A 22,145-nucleotide genomic window follows, 5' to 3' on the forward strand; every position below is an offset into this window, starting at 1 on the left:
GACTGGCTGTTTTAAGAAGTTATTTGTATGTATTTTAGAATACACATATTTGGTGTACCTTTGTACAGAGCCATAGGTCTTTTACATCTCTTTCTTTCATGGATGTACACAGTGAGGATTAACCCTCATCTTTGCAAATGACCTCCTGACTCTGCAGCACACTTCTGTTAGTAATGAGTGTTGAGAGGGGAGGAGAAGAGAGTATTTTTTCCTTCTGTTAGTTTTTTTAATCCATAAATGATTTGTCTTGTGCAAAAGGAATTTGCTGGCACTAGACAGGGCATCTCTGAGCACTGGGCAAAACTGAGTTTGTGACCACACCCAAGTGTCACTTATCAGGATGTTCTAGTACTGGTCTGGGCTTACATGCACAGCTAGCATCATGTCGTACTTCACACATGGTGTTAGGGCACTGGCAGAGTGTGTACCCAAGCTGCAGCGTTTTAATACTGTTGTGTCTACTCAGTTTATAATGATTTGCCAAACCCCTGAAACCACAAATGCCCTACTTTGCATAATAACGCTGACATCCCTGGGGGTACTGACACGGGATCAGGCCTGGAGGCCTCTTAGCCTACAATCAACTGCTTGAAGTTACAGCCCGCCTCAGTCCTGCAGATGTTCAGGGATCAGCTGCAAGACACCTTTATACTACCCAACACAGCACACAACCCAGGGTAACAAGCTACCCTGCTGTCTTCCCCACCAGACAGACTTAATCAGCAAAGGCGGCTACTCCCCGAGAAGCATGCTGGCACACTGCCACTGGAAGACCTCTGAACTGCAGAACTAAGGTTTTCACTGATTTCCCCTCAGGTACCCAGTCACAGTGGCCTGGGAGTGTCTAGAAAACGATTCTTTGTACACCCATAATCAACTGGTAAGTGAGTGGCAGCATAGTGAAATGTGAATTCCATGGGATTCCCCACACACTACTTAAAGGTCTGGGTAAACTGGTGACACAGCTGACCTGTATTTGCAAGATGATGCTGCAGCACTACCACTGTATTTCACAGAATCACCAGAACAGTTGTGGTTGGAAGGGATGTCTGGAGGTCACCTGGTCCAACCGCCTGCTCAAGCAGGGCCACCTACAACAAGCTGCCCAGGACCGTGTCTAGATGGTTTTTTAATATCTCTAAGGAGGGAGACTCCACAGCCTCCCTGGGCAACCTGTGCCAGTGCTCAGTCACTCTCACAGTGAGAAAGTGTTTCCTGACGTTTGGAGGGAACCTCCTATGTTTCAGTTTGTGCCCATTGCCTCTGGCCTTGTCACTGAGCACCACTGGAAAGAGCCTGGCTCTGTCCTCTTTACACCCTCCCTTCAGGTATTTATATAAATTGATAAGATCCCTCCCCGAGCCTTTTCTTCTCCAGGCTGAACAGTCCCAGCTCTCTCAGCCTTTCCTCATAGAAGAGAGGTTCAAGTCCCTTCATCACCTTAGGCACCTTTTGCTGGACTGTCTCCAGAAGCTCCGTGCCTCCCCCTCTTGTACTGGGAAGACTAACCTCAAACTCACTGCCCGCCAGGCAGAATGAGAAGACATCTAAGTGCTCTACTAGATGAAGAAACCTTTTTTCCAGGGCATACAGGAGCTCAGGTTGCATCTGTGTCAGAGCAGAGTCAACTCCTGACCCAACTCCTGACCATGCTTCAGCTATGTTAGTGCACGTCTGAAAATTATGCAAAAACCTGCTGGTCTCCACAGTTACATATGACAACGCAGTCCCACAAATAAGTAGTAGTCCCATGGGCCTCAAATCCTCACCTTGGTAAGATTAAGTCTGTCCATGAAAGTCTGAAAGCTAGATAATGATAAGTGGGAGAAGGTATCCTGTAAGCATCCCAGACTCTTCCAACTGCAGTTAAGTCCTGGAACATCCACTTCCTCCTTGGTAACAAGGAGCACTTGGTTTCTAAGGACAGACGCGGTCTGTCTGCAGAAGATGCAGAACTCCTTACAGCAGGCCTCTAAAGCCAGTGTTTCTCAAGGTGCAGCCGGAAGCCGTTTTCGTGTTTCACAGAAGTGCTAAGCAGCTGCTGGCAGCATTCACCAAGCATTGACCCTTACACAAAAGCACTGGTGTATAGTCATAAAGTGTTCATAAGATGGATGAGCCATGACCACTGTGCATGCAGTACACAGGAGAAGCCTGCAGGGACACCGAGGCGTAGGCACAGACAGCTGGGATAGCTATTGCATTAGAGTGCACTCTATTTGGATGCAAGCAAGTGCCTGTGAACAGATCAAGGGGCTTGCTCAACTGTATTTAACAGAAATAATGACAGCAAAATTGTACGTGTGCCTAAAGTACACTCCATGAGACAAATTACTCTGAATCTTGCATATTACAAATACCTGAACACCCCACACTTATTATCCTGACACCCAGTTTGAACAATATTTCTGTTCCATACCAGAAGAAAACAGAACAACCTAGAGGTGAACTCCTGGACAGGTAAAGAATACACGACAAAGAGTTTCATTCTGGCGACTAGTCACTGGATTTCTGTGGAAGATGGAGTTGCAGAGGTTAGACAGTTTTCATTGTTAGAAAAGGAGGAAAAACATTCAGAAAGGCAGGCTGGCCAGAGAGGTCAGAGTATCATTGCACTACTGAAAGTGAAGAATGGGGGGGGGGGAGGAGTGCACTTACTTAGCAGGAAAAAATCAAAGTAGCATTAAAATTAAATGAATAATCAAATTAAATGGAGAAAATAAACTTTTTGTACAAACATTCTAGACGCCTATGTGATAAACCCAAAGAATTGCTAATATACAGATGTAGATTTGAAGCGGGTGGTGTAACTGAAGCAAAGATTTACCCAAGTGGAAGTTCAGTGATTAGCTTTTTTAATACTTCAGAATTTGCTTGCAGCCAGTGATCTTTAATATTTTTGGTTTAAATTCTAATAGAGAAAAATTGACACAAAAGCTGGTGCCATGGCAGATGACTAAGTCACAGCTAACGTGACAGACAACCAAGCGGGACTCCTTAAACACTTTAATGAAACGGGAAGGAGGCCCTGAATCTCCCAGGGCCATGTAACTGATGCTAAAGGTCTCAAGCAAATTACCTTTGTATTTCTGCAAGTTTACAAACTGTAATTTCTAAACCAGAAAAGCACCACACAGAAATATGTCTTAAGAAAAAGAACACGTGGCAGAATTACAGTCAAAAGTAACTGCGGGAGCATGCGACTACAACTCAATACCATTTGCTATGTGTAAACAAAAGAAGTCCAACACCAGTAGTAGAGGTATGTTATAGGTACACTGTGTTTCATGAGAGCAACTTTAGCAAAAGCTGATGGAATTACAAGTGTAAATAACTGGATTTAGATTTAAAACAAGAACAACTGCGAATCATTTCAGAACATTTTATGAAATAGCCTAGACAGCCTCAATTCTACAAAACAAGGAAAAAATTAAAAATAATAAAGGCAGCCTGGATAGGAGGGGAGGTAAAAGGAGAAAATTGGAATAGGTAAGCCAAAAATTCAGGAAATTTCACAAATTGTTAATAGAAAGAGTCAAATGAAGAACTCTAGGGCTCCACATGAGACCTCGCCTTTTTTTTTTTTTTTAAATCACAAAACACTTAAAAACACATTGGTCCCTCACTAAACTGCTGCGATAGAATACTTAATATTTATTAACATGGAAAAACCATACATAATTTGCAAATATTTCTGTTTTGTTTTTAGGGAAACACAGACCACATGTGCAGTGACAATGAAAGAGCTTCCACTGTAGCACCCACTGAAGATAAATGTTACAGAGGATTTACTAAAGTTAGAACGTTGTCACTCAGCAGGTCCAGATACCCCTTATCAGAGTTTTAGAAGGACTGGCTAGGAAGTCATCCTGCCTTGTAACTCTTGAAATATCACCCAAAAAAACCCAAAGGATGGGAAAGGGGTGAGGGAAAGACAGTGCATACCGAGAGCTATGCAGTTAAACATTTCAGATGGTTTGCTGTACAAAGTCAGTGGTTTTGAGGAACTAGGCATCTGCGAAGCAACTGATCTGGTGTCACACAACCAACATAGCATGCATTAAGTAACAGTTGTTTAAACAGTAAGTATTAAATTATGTAGGCGAAAGTCCTCAGACAGCTGTCTTCCAAACAGGATCCCAGTGATATTAAGATCGGGGTAAGAAACTTAAGTATCTTCACCCATGAGATAGAATAAAAGCATAAAGTTATTACTGACAGTACATATAGGTGACACAAAAGCTGTGGACTGGTAAATTAAGGAGAGCATATGATGCTGAAAAGTAATTAGAATAACCTGTAAACCAGAAACAGCGAAGACAGTGCATCTGCATACTGTTAAATGTAAGCTTGTCAAACAATGAATGAACCAACCCTAAAAAGCAATTATTTAGAAGAGTATTTGAGTTACGGCAGACAGTCATCTAAACACGAATAGTTTAATGTCATGGCTAGAAGGCTGTTGCGCTCCTTGAACACACCTCAACAGTGGTATCCCAGCAGAAGAGAAATTTTACTCCAGTACTTGTAATAAAAAGTATATACACATCAGTGTTCAATTCTCATTGTCTGTACTTCAGAAATTATGTTGAAGAGTTGGAAAGGTGTCAAAAGGCAGCTACGAGAATGATTAAAGGATTAGAAAATCAACCCTACGGTTACAGAGTTAGGATTGAACTATGAAACATCCACACTGAGCCACAAACAGGCGATACTGGAGTATGTTCTTTTTGTCCTTGAAGTTGTTAATAAATGTAATGTTCAAGAAGAAGATTAATTTAAACCATGAGTAGTATAGTTATTTTATTTCTTATACTTCATCTAATGTCAGAAAATAAACTCCACAATAAACAAACAGGTTATCATACAGGTTGCTGGCATTTTGTGGAACAGCCATGTATTTTGGTTCAAAAAACACCCCACCCTCAAAACAGAGGCCCAACAAAAACAAAACAAAACAAAAACAAAACAAAAACCCAAACACAAAAGCAAGCCTGAGAGCTATTGAGCACAGTGATATATACAATTAGTGTCGCTATACCCAAACTACAGTCTAGATTGGTAGGTTGAAATAGTGTTTTAAAGAAAACAGATACACTAAATCAACAAATAAACATTTGTCTTACTTATGGCTCTGTTCTGACCACTTCCCAGAGTTTTGGCTCTCTGTGCACATAAAAGCCTTGCAAAGAAATGGGAAGGTATTAAGAGAATTGTGTGTCACTATGCCAAAGTAGCTTGGTATCATGTAAACAAGAAAAATAAAAAAAACAGGCATGGAAGGTGATGACCTGTATCTCCAGGTATGGATTATTCACTCCTTGGAGACAAAAACAACTAAAATATAAAGCAAAGGCATTACAAAGTACTGTCATGGTGGTTTTTTTCTCTTTTTTTTAAGCTATTCTAACATAAGAATGTACCCTAATGGCTTGACAAGTCATATATACAGTAATGTTGCATAATTACTAATAAAAAGAACACCTTCTTTTGCCTTTTTAAACAACAAAAGCCATATATCTTCTCCCGCTTTACTGGTTTTATATTATTTAACAGGAAAACTCCACAGACAAAAAAATGCAATGTAATTTAAACACTACGCTCCTCACTTTACTACATGAAATTGTAGACCAAAGAAGTCTGTAAATCAAAAGATTCAGCCGAAGTATTTTCCAAGAAAAAAATGAAAACTGCACTAACAAAAACTAACACGGTTATAAGTTTAAAAAAAAAAAAATACAGACACAAGAACGCCATTACCCAGAGAATGCTTGTGTCAGAAATTTCTTCAAGGGAAACAACTTAAAGGCATACATATTAACCTCACTGTTCAGTGTCAGAGGTTTGCATTTGTCATTGGGAGTACAGCCACAATTAAGCTATTAGCAAATTCTGTTCACATTGTTTATCTGGTTTTGGTTCAAAGGCTAAAATCTTCAGAGATTATCATAAGTCTAGTTCTTAACCATAACTAGATTTCATAATTAATAGCAGTGTATTACTCTGTTGTACAGCCAAACACAGAACAAAACCACAGTGAATCAGAATTCATTATTATCAAGTCTTGCAGATAAGAAGCAAGAATGAATGGAATTAAGTAAATAAACCCCAAGAGAACAAAAATTACTCTGGACAAAGAATGTTTCTAGATTCCTATGATCACAGATGGTATTAAAACCCAAGCTTAAATGATCACAAGCCAAGCCATCTTTAAAAGTAAAATATTACTGATGCTAACATCAGAATTAGATCAAACATGCTATAAGTCAATTTACTCAAATTCAGTAATTCCAATGAATCTCTTAGTCCTGTTTATAGAAAAAACTCCATTTTACATTTTGATGAAAGCAAATTTACTCCTAAATCGTCCATTCTGCCTTTCTATGAAATCAGCTGCTAAACCAGGAGAAGGTTCTCTAAGTGAAATCCATCTTTTAATGGATCAGAGTAAATGTTTATTATCTCCTTTAGTTTATTTACCATTTCAATGCTGAGATAAACAAAGACCATGAGGAAACTGAACACAGTACAAAAAATCTCACGCTATTTCTTCTCAGCATTCTCTTCTCACCAAGAAAAACTGAAGTATGTTTAGGTGCATTTTCGGAGGAGAAAAATAAATAAATAAAAATAAAGCATTGTTCCATCCAGCAATCAGCTTGGGAAGAGGTATAACGTTTTTAGTTCCAGGAAATTACTTATTACCAAAGCACTCTAATCACAGAATCACATAATAGTTTGGATTCGAAGGGATCTTCAAAGATTGTCTAGTCCAAGCCCCCTGCCACAGGCAGGGCCATCTTTCACTAGATCAAGTTGCTCAAAGCCGCATCCAACCTGACCTTCAACACTTCCAGGGATGGATCACCCACAGCTTCTCTAGGCAGCCTGTTCCAGTGTCTCACCACCCTCACAGTAAAGAATTTCTCCCTTACGTCCAATCTAAACCTACGCACTTTCAGTTTAAAACCGTTGCCCCTTGTCCTGTCACTACAGACCCTGGTAAAAAGTCTCTCTCCATCTGTCTTATAAGCTCCCTTTATACACCGAAAGGCCGCAATAAGGTCTCCCCAAAGCCTTCTCTTCTCCAGGCTGAACCACCCCAATTCTCTCAGCCTTTCTTCATAGAAGAGGTGTTGCAGCCCTCTGATCATTTTCGTGGCCCTCCTCTGGACCTGCTCCAACAGGTCTGTGTCATTCTTATGTTGGGGGCCCCAGAGCTCAATGCACTACTCCAGGTGGGGTCTCACGTGAGCAGTAGAGGGGAAGAATCACGTCCCTCAACCTGCTGGCCATGGTTCTTTTGATGCAGCCCAGGATACAATTGGCTTTCTGGGCTGCAAGTGCACACTGACAGCTTGTGTCCTATTTTTCATCCGCCAGTACCCCCAAGTCCTTCTCCACAGGGCTGTTCTCAATCCATTCATCCCCCAGTCTGTAATGATACTGGGGATTGCCCCAACCCAGGGGCAATGCACCGGGACCTTGTACTTGGCCTTGTTGAACTTAATGAGGTTTGCACAAGCCCTCTCCTCAAGCCTGTCAAGGTCCCTCTGGATGGCATCCCTTCCCTCAGGCGTACCAACTGCACCACTCAGCTTGGTGTCATCTGGAAATTTGCTGAGGGTGCAACTCAATCCCACTGTTATGTCATAATGAAGATATTAAACAGTACGATCCCTAGAGGGGATCTCATTATTCATTTCCATTTGGACATTGAGCCATTGAACATAACTCTTTGGAGGCAGCCATCAAGCCAATTCCTTATCCATCTAGCAGCCCATCTATCAAACCCGTATCTCTCCAATTTAGCAGTAAGAATGTTGTGGGGAACCATATCAAAGGCCTTACAGAAGCCTTACTAGATAGACATCTGTAGCTCTTCCTTTGTCCACTGATGCAGTTACTCCATGGTAGAAGGCCACTAGGTTAGTCAGGCACAATGTGTTGTTGGTGAAACCATGCTGGCTGTCTCTCATCACCTCCCTGTCTTCCATATGTTTCGACATACCCTCTTCCAAGAGGATCTGTTCCATGATCTTAAGGCTAAGGCTAAGTTATAGCCTGAGTTTCAGCTTGAGTTTTAGCGTTGCCAAAGATGTTTCCCCATTTTGGGGGATTAAAAAAAAAGTTTCATACATCGGAAGTGTTTCTCATGGGGGATTTACATTAAATCCTTTTGGCATGACATTTGACACCTATAACTTCCCAGATGAAAACCCCATATAAAAATTCACCGAAAAGGAGACTTGATGGATTAGGGGAATGGTAATGAGATAAAGGGACTTTGATCTCTAAATCTCTCTTTCAATAATGGGCCAGGTCAGCAGTGTTCAAAAGTCAGTCAGACAGCTGCTTGGTGGTCTGCACTCTGAGATAAGCTACTGATCTTGCCATTGTTAATGATGACCAAGTGCATACATCATAACCACCCCTAATAAAAACTGGCAGCCTCAGGACACAGAGATTAAATTGGCATGAAGAGTGTCACCCTTTTTGAAAATACTTCTAAGTGTCAGGTTCCATCAACACACAAACATGAAATGAAAAGGAGCAAAAGAGAATCCAGCCAGAGCTATTTAAATATGTGTGTAAGACCACATGTTTTATTCTTTGGGCTTTTTTCCCCAGCACATCTGTACAGTTGTGTTGATGGAATCTTGTACAGTGTCTCCGTTTCTAGGCTACTGTTATTTCCTTTTATAAAAAAAACAAACAAAAAAAAGTAGAAGTGAGAAGTATTGTTAAGAATAATTTTTTTTCTCTCCTGAGTTAAAGCAAATTATGCTTGTTACAAAGGAGTATTTTTTTTAATTATTCCTTTTTGCAAACCACCTTTGAAAGGTTGTCATTATCAACATAAATGTTGATTTCAATGCCATCTAGACAACACACTCTGAAAGGGCAAACATCAAATCATCCAAGTACCTGGATAGCTATATAAGAACCTGTTGAAGATACATGAATGATGCCTTTAATTTTCAGCATTTAATTTCCATTGCTTTTACTGCTCTGTTCTATGAGATGAAGTGGCACATATAGTGCTTACTAAATCCAGTATCAGGGTAAAATAAATGTTCCATATTTGATCCTCAGTTTCCCAAGCCTGATCAGTTTCTAAAAGCACAAGGAATGATGGCACCTTTCCCAGCTTCTATGCATTTAAGTTTTTCTGGCCTTGTAAGTTAGCAGCTTTGCTACAGAAACCTTCTGTTTGACTTTCTGGCTGACTCTACTCACCCAGAAACATGGGTTGGAATAGCTTTTGGCATCCTTTTCCAACATTCTCTAATATGAGCAAGATAATTAACATTAACATTGAAGACTTAAGAGTTAAAAACCCTCCTGTGATGGGTTTATAAAACAAGGAGAGAAAAGCAGCTTTCCTTAACTCACATAAATGTTCTCACTCAGTACAAGGATTCTTGCCAAAGATTACCTTGTTTCTTTTGAGTTTGCAGCTGGTAGAGCAATGAACTAGCCAGGGACCTCAAGAAGCAGTATGCTACCAGCCAGTGAGCATATAGCTCAAGTACAGTGACAGACATACTAACAAGACACAGCAGTAATGTATATTCTGTGCCATAAGAGCAAATACTATGAAATCTAAAATATTTTTACCTAACGGACAATTTCAAAACATGTTCATTACATAGTACCTCAGTTTATAAAACTATAATCAAGAAGAGGATTTATTTTGGTTGATTCTATGATTTCATGGCTATATCATAACTAAACCAGTAATTTCTAAACTCTCAATTCCTGTTTACTGAAAGAATCTGTAACAGGTTGAGTCCCCATCACATCCAATTACACCAAATTCCTACAGAATAGTAAACCTGAGCTCTTACCTTGGATTTAACTTGAATGTGGCTAACCCCATCCGGAAAAAAACCCTTCTGATCCACATTTGGTGATACTTGCCAAGATTAGAGCTGTACTTTCAGTTAACTTCGAAAGAGTTAAGGACCTAACTGCATTGATCTCTTCAGAGAAGATTTGGGGGGGGGTAGGGTGGGGGGGCGGGAAGGAATATAACATATTTCAAGTCATGACTGTCCTTTCCACAATTTCCCTTGGGGAAAAAAAAAATCCTCCTTCAACAGACTTTTGATAGCTGGGGCTGAGTCCCAAAGCATTTTGACAAGGACCACCATGGCATTCTCCTAGATACAAAACAAAAGGCATAAATAATCAACGAGGACAGAACCTTGGGTAGACATTTAATCCATCTATTTGCTCTGAGACAAAACCAGACCCAGACACTAGACAAAACTGTCTAGTCCCATTCCTAACAGATGCTTCTTCCACATACAGAGCAGGTCAACCTAACTTACAAACAACGTAGCTCGGAGATGAAGGTGTCGATACACAGCTCAGCTGTGCGAAGGCAAGAGTGATACAGCCTGTATCTTTTCAATTTACTGAATCACTAGGGGTTTCCACTTTCAGAAACTTTCTGATGTTCTGTTCCTTTATTCAAGCTATGCACGTATTGCACACCACCTCTTCTTCAGAGAAACACGAACTGAACCACCATGGTGGGGCTCGCCTAAACTGTATCATTCCTATCAGTAGTCTGCTGGATGATTCTGCCCAAACGGATCGACAAAGGAGGAACCTTGTTTGATGGGTTTTACTTTTTTTTCTGGAATAGCCACACCACCTTCTCAAATGCAGAATGAAATCAACAACAGCACTTTTCTGTTGGCAACTGCATCTGCATAGGGGTTCTGGGATAAAACTCTACAGTACTGTTAAACACTAAGCATAGTGTGCAAAATAAGTAGTTTGATTATTCCATGCCATTTGTCCTTTGAAAACCCACAAAGAACAAAAACCTGTAGACAATCACCCTTCAGTTTAGTCTCTGTATCAACATTACTTTTTGGGGGAACAATGTGCTTTCAGAACATTTAAGATTTAATCTTCAATTTCGCTTGAAAAAATGTTTGTGCTGTTCCTGGAACTCCCCCAGTAACTTTCAAAACTTTTAACCTCTAAAACTGTAGTTTCTCTTAGACTCGTGCCCTCCAGTGTTAACGCATCTAACTTCTTTGCACAGAGTTAACAATACTTAAAGCCTGCTGCATGCTTCCTTCTTTGATGCTAAGAACGCCACATATATGGCTTCCTAGTATTTCCTACATTCTAATTCTTCCTTGGTTTTGTACTATTTTCTTGCTCTTTGTTCTTGCCAGTCAGAGGTTTTATAATTAGAGTAAATAAAAGGTGAATGCTGAAAAACTTCTATAATTTTATTAGTAACAGCTGTTCATACATAGTAGCATTCGAGTGCAAGAAAAGATTTTTCCTGAGTCTTATACCATTCAGCAGGGCAAGAAAAAGGCTCAGTGTTTGAAGCATTCTATTACTGCAACAAAGCTAACTACCATTAATCACACATCTACCTCATAACGTTATTTCACACCTTCCTGGGATTAATTTTGCAAAGATTGTCATATTATTTCAAAAGAAATGCTTTCCCCTGTGTAATTGCCATTGCCATTATACACCAACAAAAATAATTTGAAGCAGCTAAAAAAGCAGAATTATTATTTCTTAACTTTGCAGCATACACTCAAATGTCCATTCTCAAGAGATTCTTCTGCTCAGCATATACTTTCCCCTCCTGCACTAATTCAGTATTGTTCGCCAATGTAAGGTACAAATTTGGGGTCACTTGGCTCTTTGACATATGAATAAAATTAAGTTAGTCAGAATTCTTTGACTACTCACGCCCTCAGCTAGTTCCTATTAACTTTAGTGGGTGTAGATCACTTCTAAAGAAGTAAAGCCAAAACAGCAATAAACCCTTTTTAATGGCTGCAAACAAAACATCCCTTTGTGATGCACTAAAAATAAATAAGTATGTTCTTAAATATATTCTAAATATATGCTCTTCCTATGTTATCGCACTGATATCCAGACGATGATTTGTGTTTTCCTCCAAAAAAAAAAAAGTTAATTTTATATATGGACATATATGTCTATATAAGAATACATAAAGGTGTTTTGCATCCAAAATGAAATTATATTTCCTTAGAAAAAGCTTCTGCTAAATAAGAGATATTTACCAATCTAGTCACAATACATATCAAGATGTACGTTAACTATTTGTTCATTTTACAGTTGTAAATATGTACTGTGGTAACTACCTAAAATTATTTGAAAGTGTTCAGTGTGAGTAGGACAGACCAATACAAATACAAGTTACAGGAAAAACAAGGAAGCTTGTTTCTCTAGCTGAAGAAAAAGTTATATAAAACCAGTGTACTCCATTGTTGGCTTAATGGACCCACCTCCTCTCCAACTTACCTACAGAAAGTCTAAGTCTCTGCCAATTCACCAAGTTCTGCATGTAAATCTTTAATTCAGCTGACACAGGTATAAGAAAATAAATGCATATGTATCCTGCATGCTTGCTGGATATTCACCTTATGTTCAAAAGCATCTTTCCATGTAAGACTGGTTGCCATTCATGCTAATTCAAAATGTCTTATCTTCCACCTGTTTCCTTTGGTAACGCACAGAGAATAAAAGGACACTCATATCAGGCAACTCTCTTCACTGACACATCTGCTATCTCAAACATAAGAAACACCTACCCCTTAAAAAAAAACATGTTTTGCACATGACGCAATACCAATAAACATGCTGCAAAATAGCAAACACTGTCACACACCTCCAGTACTTAATTTGGCCAAGGTTTATAGATATGTAGGCATAGCTAGCCATCTAGCATGATACTGCCAGATTGTTTTCTTAGATATTCAAGGCATTTCCCACTGAGAAAACCGTGTATAATATAAATGTAGAGAGCATACAGGCAGAGGACATCCAGGATTGAAGGTTTATGGCTACAGTCTATCATGCAGGCCCAAACACTGCTTTCTGAGACCATGCAAAATTTCCATGGATGAAAGGCAAAATGATATACATAAGAACTAGAGCACACAGCTCTTACTACTTAACAATAAATATGTACATACATGCTTAAAATGCAAGTATGCAGAATAGTGTACATTTTGTGCAGCATATACCAATATGAAACATTAAAACACCTCTTTTTTTTCCAATTATAAAACCAATGTAAGTATTTTTACAGCTAACAGCAAACAATGGATGGATATTAACAACTGTAAGCTCTGGAGAACAATCACAGGGTTTTACAAAGTGTTCAGCAGTAATGAAATCCAGAAGAATTTGGAAAAGACACGAGATTAAAACCAAGTTCAGTGGAAGACTGAATTTGTTCCAAAGTGCCTTAAACATTACAGCCAAGTTGTGCTAGCCGAACTACTGCTATGTCTTTGTAATATGCTTCAGTGCTTATTTCTGAATTCTGGCTTTTCAGAATTACAATAGTAAAAAAATACTTTGTCCTGTTCTAATCTGTTCCAAAGATTAAGCAATAACGTACAATAAAGTACCTAAAAGTGGTATTTTAATGGTTAATCAGAGAGAGGGTTTGTTTTTAGACTAACACTTAAAATAATCTTAGCACGCAGCGAAAGTTTTCCATAAATGACTTAACATTTTAAACTCTTTGATCCCACGAAAAGTAAAAAGATACCATCATTAATACACAAAAAGGGTGTACCAAGCACAGTGTGTGTCACACAGTGTCACACAGTAACAGTTAGGAGGAAATTAACTCACTTTGCAAGGAACCACTGTATCTTCCACAAGTTAAGGGGGAAAAACCCCTCCTCTTCTGATCCAAAAAATGTTAATTTTTTCTTTATGTTTGCTACACATGTGCACTTGTACATATGTACATCTAATTCTTAAACAAGTATAAGAAAACCTTCTGGCATAGATACGCTTATTTGTGCCTTAAAACCCTTTACCCTTTGAGCTAATAATACCTTTCACTTTGCACTTGCAACAAGTCTGAAGAACATGCATGGTCAATTAACATGGCTCAGCTTAAACTGCCCTAGTACTCTCCTTATGAGCCAAATGATATGCCTCAGTCCCATATTCAAAAGCCTTTAACCCACTTAGGCTTTTAAGTCCCATAATACTTTACAAAATGGGAGTGAGGAGTTGGCACTTCCGGAAAAAAAGAAGAAAATAACACAAAACCAGACAAAACCACATTTGCCCATGTTTACATAAAATAAAATTAAGCAACACTAGTAATTTAAGTTTTGAGGGGGAAAGACATGTAATGGGACAGTAAAGGTCTATTCCATTTAAAAAAAAAAAAAAAAGATTAACCAATTTCAGGTGGTTTTCGTGCTACCAGCCTCACCATTTTTAATGATTTTTCTATTCTAAAATTGTTTTGTCTGTCTCATAACCATGTGAATGACCCACACAAACAACACAAACTTAATTATCAAGCAACTGCCTATGCTGGGAAAGCAGTGAGAGTGACTAAAAGAAAAAAAGTGCTGTTAGATACCTAAAATAAACCCACTAACAAAAAAGTTTTCCTCAAAATTTGTTTATAAACTGAAACTTGAATCTCTACCCAATCCCACGACTCCAACAGTGGTTCACCACTATACTGCATTTTACAAGATGAGATCATTAAGTGTTAATTCAAACAGCTGCACATGCACACACACTTTCAGTCAAACATATGACAGAGGCTGACAAAGCAAAAGACCAAAAATGTGTGCACGGTAACAATTTCTGTACCGTTTTCATGACCCAAGTATACAGATACGCTGTTAAGTATGAGCAGCTGAATGTTCACCCCTCTTGGTTTCTAGTATATCATGCTTACACCTTCACAAGCGTGTCAGAACTCTTGTTTGCACTCATGCTGATGAATACCTTTAACACAGGCACGCAAGAGAGTTTTCCCCAATGCTTTCTATGGGTCAGCTTCTCCCCTGTTCTCCCTCAAGTCACCGCACCCCATTTGGTCCAAAGCGATGCCACAATTGGACCCCAATCTACCACCACCTACCCCTACACTTCACGTTACCAGTGGGAGGACCTTGCAAAGAAGTACAAGCTCTGCATTACTGACTGCAGAAGCAGATCTCCAAATTCCTTCTCTGGGTAATATATATTAGTCTCATTCAGTAAATTTCATACATTTTTGAAAACTTGGGAGAAGCCTCTAGCAGTACTGCAAGAAAAATCGGGAAAATACAGAAACAATTTGGACCCGAGAAACAAGCCAAATATGACAACTGCCTCTCCTGAAGCAAGTGTGTATCATTAAGTAATTATACTTAAGCATCCATAAAATTAAGCAAAGGCAAGCTATCTATCCCCTATTTTATCTTCTTTGTGAATCTTGAAACAGTCACAACATGCAGTTCCGTCAACCAAAATGAGACAGAACATTATTACTGGGCGTGCTGCACCCACCTCCACCACTCCTTTCCCACCTCATCCCAGTTAAGGATCCCAACACCTTTCTGCATATCCAGAAGACAAGCTGCAGGAAATGGCATATTCATATGGAAGCACTAAAATGTATTCTGACTTTTGCTTTCAACTCTCCTTACCGCACTGAAGAGGCAGTTTACTCCCTCAGTATAAATCACTACTTTCAGATACGCGACCCATGACAAAAATCTTCAGCATAAACATCCCGTGTCCACTTGGAACACCCCCACTCATCCACACACCAGACAGTGGTGCAGACATATTTCAAGGCCTGCGAGTCCCAGGCAGAAGCCGTATTACCACCGGAGCTACACAACATAGTAGAGCACACTGGATACGGACAGATGTATTTTAATTCAAAAGGCTTATTTTAACACAGGCCAAATTTCTAGTAGATAAACACTGTCTCTGCATACCTGCAGCTCCAAAACAAAAACCTGTTTTAATTAAAGAGAAATGATACAATAGATTTTATTTCCTGACCAGTGGGTGGATTCCAAAGGTATTAAAGATCCTGTCATCCTCCTGCGTACTTCAGGTTACTCCCCAGCTTCGCGTGTGCATCTGGGGCTTTACGGTTCCCTTTTCTTCCTAAATACCAGTCCACAAACTGAGCATAAGCCCCCTATCCCAGTTTACCTCATTAAATAAAAATCACAATAAAAAAATGCAACCAGTGAGCCAACAACCTTCCCGAGGCTCACAGAACAATGCAGATATTAAACCCGCCACCATCGATCTGCACAGCAACTCCCCCTGCGAGTCCCTTCGTTAATCCGCTTTCTTGCCATCGCTTTCCTACACACACGGCCGCCGACATTTACACACACCCCCCCCCGCGCCCCACACCCCCTCACTCACCCGCCATCCTTCCTCTCTCCATTTTGGAAGGCCGTTCGCCCTCCACACTAAGCCCCCCCGCAGGAGCCGCAGCCATTCTCCCCGCCGCCGCCGATGCCCGCGGGTGGGCACACACGCCCCGCCGCGGCGGGGGCACGGCCGGCGACTCCCGGCAGCGCAGGCAGCGAGCGCCCGGGGGCAGCCCGGCCGGCCCCGCCGTCGCCCCGGCCCCGCCGCCGGCTGCCTCGGCCCCGCCATGTAACGCGCCGGCCGGAGGGAGCCCGGGGCAGCGGCGGCGGCGCCTGGGCTGCAGCCCCGGCGGCACCTGGGGCGTGCGTGCCGGCGGCGGACCGAGACGAGGCAAGGCGGCCGGGCCGAGCCGGGCGGCAGCAGCCCGCACTCACCGAGCAGCAGAAGCTTCAGCTCCCGGCGGGCGTCCCGCTTGTCCCGGCGCAGCTGCCGCTCGATCTCGTCGTTGATCCGCCGGGCTTCCTTGGCTTCCTCGCTCAGGCAGCACGCCATGATGGACTCCAGAGTCATTCTTCCTAACTGGTTCAGACACAACCCCCACCCCCCCTAAAATCGCACGCAGGCACACACACACCCCGCACTCACACACAAGCACCCCGCCGCCGCTGCACCGGCCCCGGGGGGCACAGGCGCTCTCTGCCCGGGAGCCCCCGCCGGGCGCCGCAGGGCGAGCGCAAGCAGCCGCCTCGATGCCACACAGGGGCGAGGAGAAAGAGGCAGGGCCGCTGGCGGCGCGGATCCCCGCTCCCTGCCGCTGACACCCGCCGCTGCCAACTCCTCCTCTCCTCTAAATCATGCACCAAACAACATGGAAACATCCACCGCGGCGGCAGCAGCGCTACCGAGCCGAGCCACTCGCCACCGCCGCCCCTCGCTCTGCTGCTCCCCTTCCCTCGCCGCCGCCCGCAGCCAACGCGGTCCCCGAGTGTCCCCGGCGGACGACACCCCCACCGCCCTCCGACGCGACCACCCCACCCCCTGTGAAAATGCTAATACCCGCTAATCCCTCCCCCCCCTCCGCACACACATTTCCCTGGCGCTCCCCGTGCCCTGGAGCGGGAGCCCAGCTCCTGCGGGGTGGGCGAGCCCGCCGCTGCCCGGCGACCTCGGCGCGCGCCCGGCGGGAAGAGCGTCCTCACGGCCGACCCTCCTTCCCGGCGGGGCGGCCGCTCGCCCCTCTGGCAGGGAGAGCCGCGGCAGCGCTCCAGCCGTGGCTCGCCCCTGCCCTGCCAGTAAGGACGCGAGAGGGGGCGGGCGGCGGGGAGCCGCCGGGGAGGAAGAGGAGGCAAGCGGGCAGGCAGCCGGGCTCGCCCGGCTTTACAATGGCTCGGCTCCGCGGGCGTGGTGAGGTAGAAATATGGCGGACGGTCTCTCCCGCCGCCTCTCCCGCTCTCCCTCAGCGCCGCCGCACGCCGGGGGCGAGCGGCCCGGGGAGCCAGGCCCCCCCCCCCCCCGGGATGCCGACCCCCGCCCCCTCCGGGCCCGGCGCCCCACGGCCGCCCCCGCCCGCCCTGCGGCGGTGGCGGAGGGCAGGGGAGGGGAGGGGAGGTGGGGGAAGAGAGCGGGCGGTTTCTCCCACCAAATGGCCGCGAAGAACGCAGCCTGCTGTGGTTCGTCCTGCAGGGCAGCGCTTTCCCTAGCGCCAGGCGTTGTGTTTGCTTTCGCTTCCTTTGTTTTTAGTCGGGGACGCACATTTTTATTCCGTGCCCGTCCTAGAACAGATGACTGGGGTTGGCAGGAACGGGGGGGGAAATGTGACAACTGACAGGAGGGAAGGGAAAGGGAGGGGAGAAGTACCTTCTCCACCTTCAGCTGGAATGGAAACGCAAAGCGGGACACGCGTACGCCACCAGGCACGGGTAAGTTTTTACGCCCGCGGTCCTGACACCCTGCCTGAATGGTTCGGTCATATGCAAGGGAAAGCAAAGACGTTTGCCACACGAGCGGTGGGACGCTTCCCCGCCTCACTGAAAGGAACCGATACACTCACTGCGTTCTATATGCTGCTGTTGTAACCTCCATTCAGCCAACGCTGGTAACTGCCACCCCTTGCCCCGGTCCCAGTCAGGCTGTCCTCACGTAGCTTCCAGTAGCCCCCGGGGTGATGGCACACAATCGGACGGGACCTATTGACGCAGCTTCTAGTTTTTGTGAATTCATAAACTCCTTGCAAAATTCCCACACCTGCCCTTCGTTTTCCCACCTCCATATTAAACTATTTGTATCTGGGAAAGTTGCAAAATCTTCTGGGAAACTCGTACTAGCCTATGAAGTGGGTAGAGGGGCGCACTGCTCTCCGTCTTCTGGCTTTGGGTGTGGTGTCCTTTCCAGCACCTCTTGACATCTGTTTTGAAGTTCACGTGCTCTTTCTTAAAACTCTTCATATGTACTGACAATATCAATTAAGTAGGGTCCGCCATAAGGTGTAAAACTAGGAGGGAATTAAAAAATGAGAATAAAATAATCAGGAAAATAACAGTCAATTTTCAGAGCATGAAAATTTTTTTCATTACTTTAAAAAATGCATGATTTCCCCATAGATCTATATAGTATTTTTATGTATAATGTATAAATACAGTTACTAGAACTTGGAATCTTTTTTATAATTACATTTCTTTATTCCAGTAAATTAATTCATGAGTTTTAGTCAAAATTGCATAATCTTAATACTTCATTCAAACCATCTTCTCTATTTTAAAACCTGTATGTGTGTAGGTATATCTATGTATTTATCTATCTTTTGGTCCCAGATGAATGCATTAATATTCAATAAAGATTTCTAAAGATTGAATTACAGGGACGGCTTATGTAAACATGCAAATAAGTAATGAAAGGGAGGGAAAAATTTCTCTATGAAATGATTTCTCAACATACCAGAGTTTTCTTCTAAAAGCCATGGCCCAAAAGAGTGAAGATGGGTGCATGGTACAGGTCTCAAGAGATACTCGGTGGATGTGCAACTGATTTGTGCCTAGAATACTGGCACACGGAGTTCAAGTCCTCAGCAACCATCTTCTGGCATTGTGTCTATAGAAAGGCTATGAATGGGTTGATGAATTTGCAACCTTTGGGTGAACTGTATCAAAATCCCCCCACAAATGGTGGGCACATCGGTTCTGTTGAAAGCTACATACTTCAGACAATATTGTAACATTCCCCAGTCGATGAAGTCTGACTCAACTTTCTTAACCAACTCTTTTATATGCTCAGTGTAGAAGGCATGAACACAGTGTGTACCTCAAATGCAGAACTGTCATTTAATTTTGCATTTTTAACGAGAAAAGACACCCCAGGGACCATAAATTTAATCTGTATGTACCGCTCCCATTGACATCATTGGATTTTAAATCTCCACTGAATAAATATCTTCAGATTTTTAATGGATGAGCCATCTAGTCCTGAATCTGGCATCAGCAGATAGCCATTACACACTGTTTTACCCATTTGCTTTGTGGCTTAGTGGAAGTCAAAGAACCCCCATTATGGACAATTACATGATAATAAACCTACGAGGAAATTTCTTTCCAGCCCTCATCTCCGTAATGGTTGGCTTTTGTTTTGAAACATCCTTTATAAATATTTTATCCTCATAAGAACTATCAGTAAATGATAGACACCATTATTGCCCATACAGATAATTATTATCCATAGATACTATCCATGCTGTTACCTAATCCTGGACAGATACTTCGTGATAAGCCTCCTCTGTAGCATTAATAATCTCATATTCCTCTATCCGAGTAGTCTCCAGTGCATGGCTCATAGCAACCCGTTGCCTGTGAGACGTTTTAACGTTGCTTACTGCCACAGGAAATTAAAAGTGAGTCTGACAGAGGGAGCAAAGTATCATGCTAAACACTCTGCATCTTCAGCATTCTTCCTCAGAAGCCAGCAAAGATGGGGAAACCACCGCTCTGATTTATCATCTCCGTATCATTCTTTGCACTAATCTATCTCAGTTTTTAATTTCTTCCTTCCATATGCCTGAAGATATTTATTGTCACTCTTCTCTGTCTCTTCTGCTTGAGATACGTTTTCTGTGATGTTTTGACAGATTCCAAACAGTATCTGAACTTGGTACTCACATGACAGTAAAACAGCAGATCATGTATAGCAACATCGCAGGATTTTCGTAGTTAGTCAGCACCCCATCTTAAGCAATGGAATATCTTGCAAGTGATTTTTGATTGGCATTGTGCATTAGGAAGATATTTTCATGGTGCTATGCACAAGTACATCTCAGTCTTGTTTGTGAGACCTTACAGTTAATTTAGAGGCCATCAGTATGTCTGAGTAGAGCAAATTATCCATTCAGTATGCCATCCTAATCAGGTTTCTGTTTTGTTTTGGGTTTTTTTTTTTTAGACAACAACAAACAAATTATATCTGCTGGTTCTCTACTGTTAAATGAGTAACATCCAGTATCTGCGATTTCCTTCAACTGATATAATCAGTTTGTTCCAGTATGTGTTGTTTTGACAAATCACCTTCTGAAAGGTTCCCGGTGTTACATATTTCAAACTAAAAGCTGTCTGCCAGGGTCCTAAGGTACAGACTAATGGCTAGGGAAGGGTTAAAAAACCTATTTGTTCATTTGATTTATGTGAAATTTTAAAAATTCATTTCCTTTTGACTATTTGCATATCGAGGTTCACATTGATGACATTTCTGAAAAAGTGCAAGAATCGTTCAATATTCTTTTGGTCTTCAAATGCTCTCTTGATCCTACTAATTTTTTCTGTCAACATCAGTGGAGGGATGTGCTGTAGAGAAGTGCGGTATGTGTAGCATCACTGCCGTACACACCACACACTGTAGTGTAATACAGCACACTATCAAAAGCCTCAGCATTCTTTCATGTTTTCCTTTGCAGTCTTAAGCACCAGAGACCCCTTTTTCTTTATGAGTTGCCTTTATTAACACTTAGTTTCAGGTGTTTGCCAAAGCTTACAAAATTCCAGTGGGAACTCTTTTAACTATAGCCCCTGCCGCAGCCTCAGCTGGTGGCGGTGCGACATCCTACCCCATCCCGGCAACGCGAGGTGGAAAGCAAAATTAAATGGAAGAGGAGCTACCGGGAAGGCGTTGCTTGCCAGGCATGGCCTCGTATGTGGCGTGCAGAGCTGGACTCCGTGCCGCACGGCTGCAGCCTGCGCACCTTTATGGCTACACAGAGCATTCCCAAGGGAGGTCGGCGCATGTATGTATGCGTGCATGCGTGTGCGTAAAGCTAACGGGGGAGTTCACTTCTCGAGGAATGTTCGTCCCCCGCTACAACGTCCCCCGCTTGCACGCACGGACACCCCGACCGTTCAGCCGGAACCCGCCGGGCGGTGCCGGGGCGCACCTCACAGGGGACGGGGGGTCGGGGGGGGGGCCCCTCCCGCCCGCTCCGCGGCGCAGCGGCGTCGCCCCCTACCGGTCGGAAGGCGCGCTGCCTGGCTGCCGGCGAGCCCGCGCAGCCGCGGCCGGGGGACACAGAGGGCCAGGGGCAGCGGGCGGGCGGCGCTGCCCGTTTCCTGCTCCTTCGTGCTCCGGGGCGGAAATGGTGACTTTTCCCTCCGGCCCTCAGTCGGGGACCCCGGTGATGTCAGCATCGCTGCGTTTCGGCGCCTGTCCCCGGCGCGGTGGGGGCCGCAGCTCCCTGCCGTTGCGCGGGGAGCGGCACCTCTCGGCCCCCACCGCAGCGCTGGGTCTGCCCCGCCGCGGAACAGGCCGCGTCGACATGCCGCCTTCCTGTGCCATACAGCCGCTTCCAGAAAGCACCCTTCGGCGATGAGAGAAAATTCTCAGTAAAATAACACCTCGAGGCGTATTTCTCTCCGGATGTCTGTGCTGACGAGTGGTAGGTTGACCTCGGGGCTGGATGACGGCTTGTCCAGAGCTTACTCTTCTCCGGCTGGAGAGGGCAGGCAGAG

The 22,145-nt window shown here is 43.5% G+C and overlaps 1 protein-coding gene across 1 annotated transcript in view; it reads right to left on the bottom strand.

Annotated features, from left to right (window-relative positions):
- LOC143173128 (guanine nucleotide-binding protein G(q) subunit alpha) overlaps positions 1 to 17,272 on the bottom strand; it is a 144,628-nt gene extending 127,356 nt beyond the window's left edge. Inside the window, exons 1-2 of the mRNA XM_076363203.1 lie at positions 17,255 to 17,272; positions 16,602 to 16,746 (exon numbers count right to left, since the gene is read on the bottom strand). Of these exons, the coding sequence (XP_076219318.1) occupies positions 16,602 to 16,737 (136 nt within the window). The 5' untranslated portion in view covers positions 16,738 to 16,746; positions 17,255 to 17,272. The remainder of the gene's footprint in view (positions 1 to 16,601; positions 16,747 to 17,254) is intronic.
- Between the last annotated feature and the right edge of the window lie 4,873 nt (positions 17,273 to 22,145).

Source organism: Aptenodytes patagonicus, chromosome Z (assembly GCF_965638725.1).
Source record: "Aptenodytes patagonicus chromosome Z, bAptPat1.pri.cur, whole genome shotgun sequence".
Taxonomy (NCBI): Eukaryota; Metazoa; Chordata; class Aves; order Sphenisciformes; family Spheniscidae; genus Aptenodytes; species Aptenodytes patagonicus.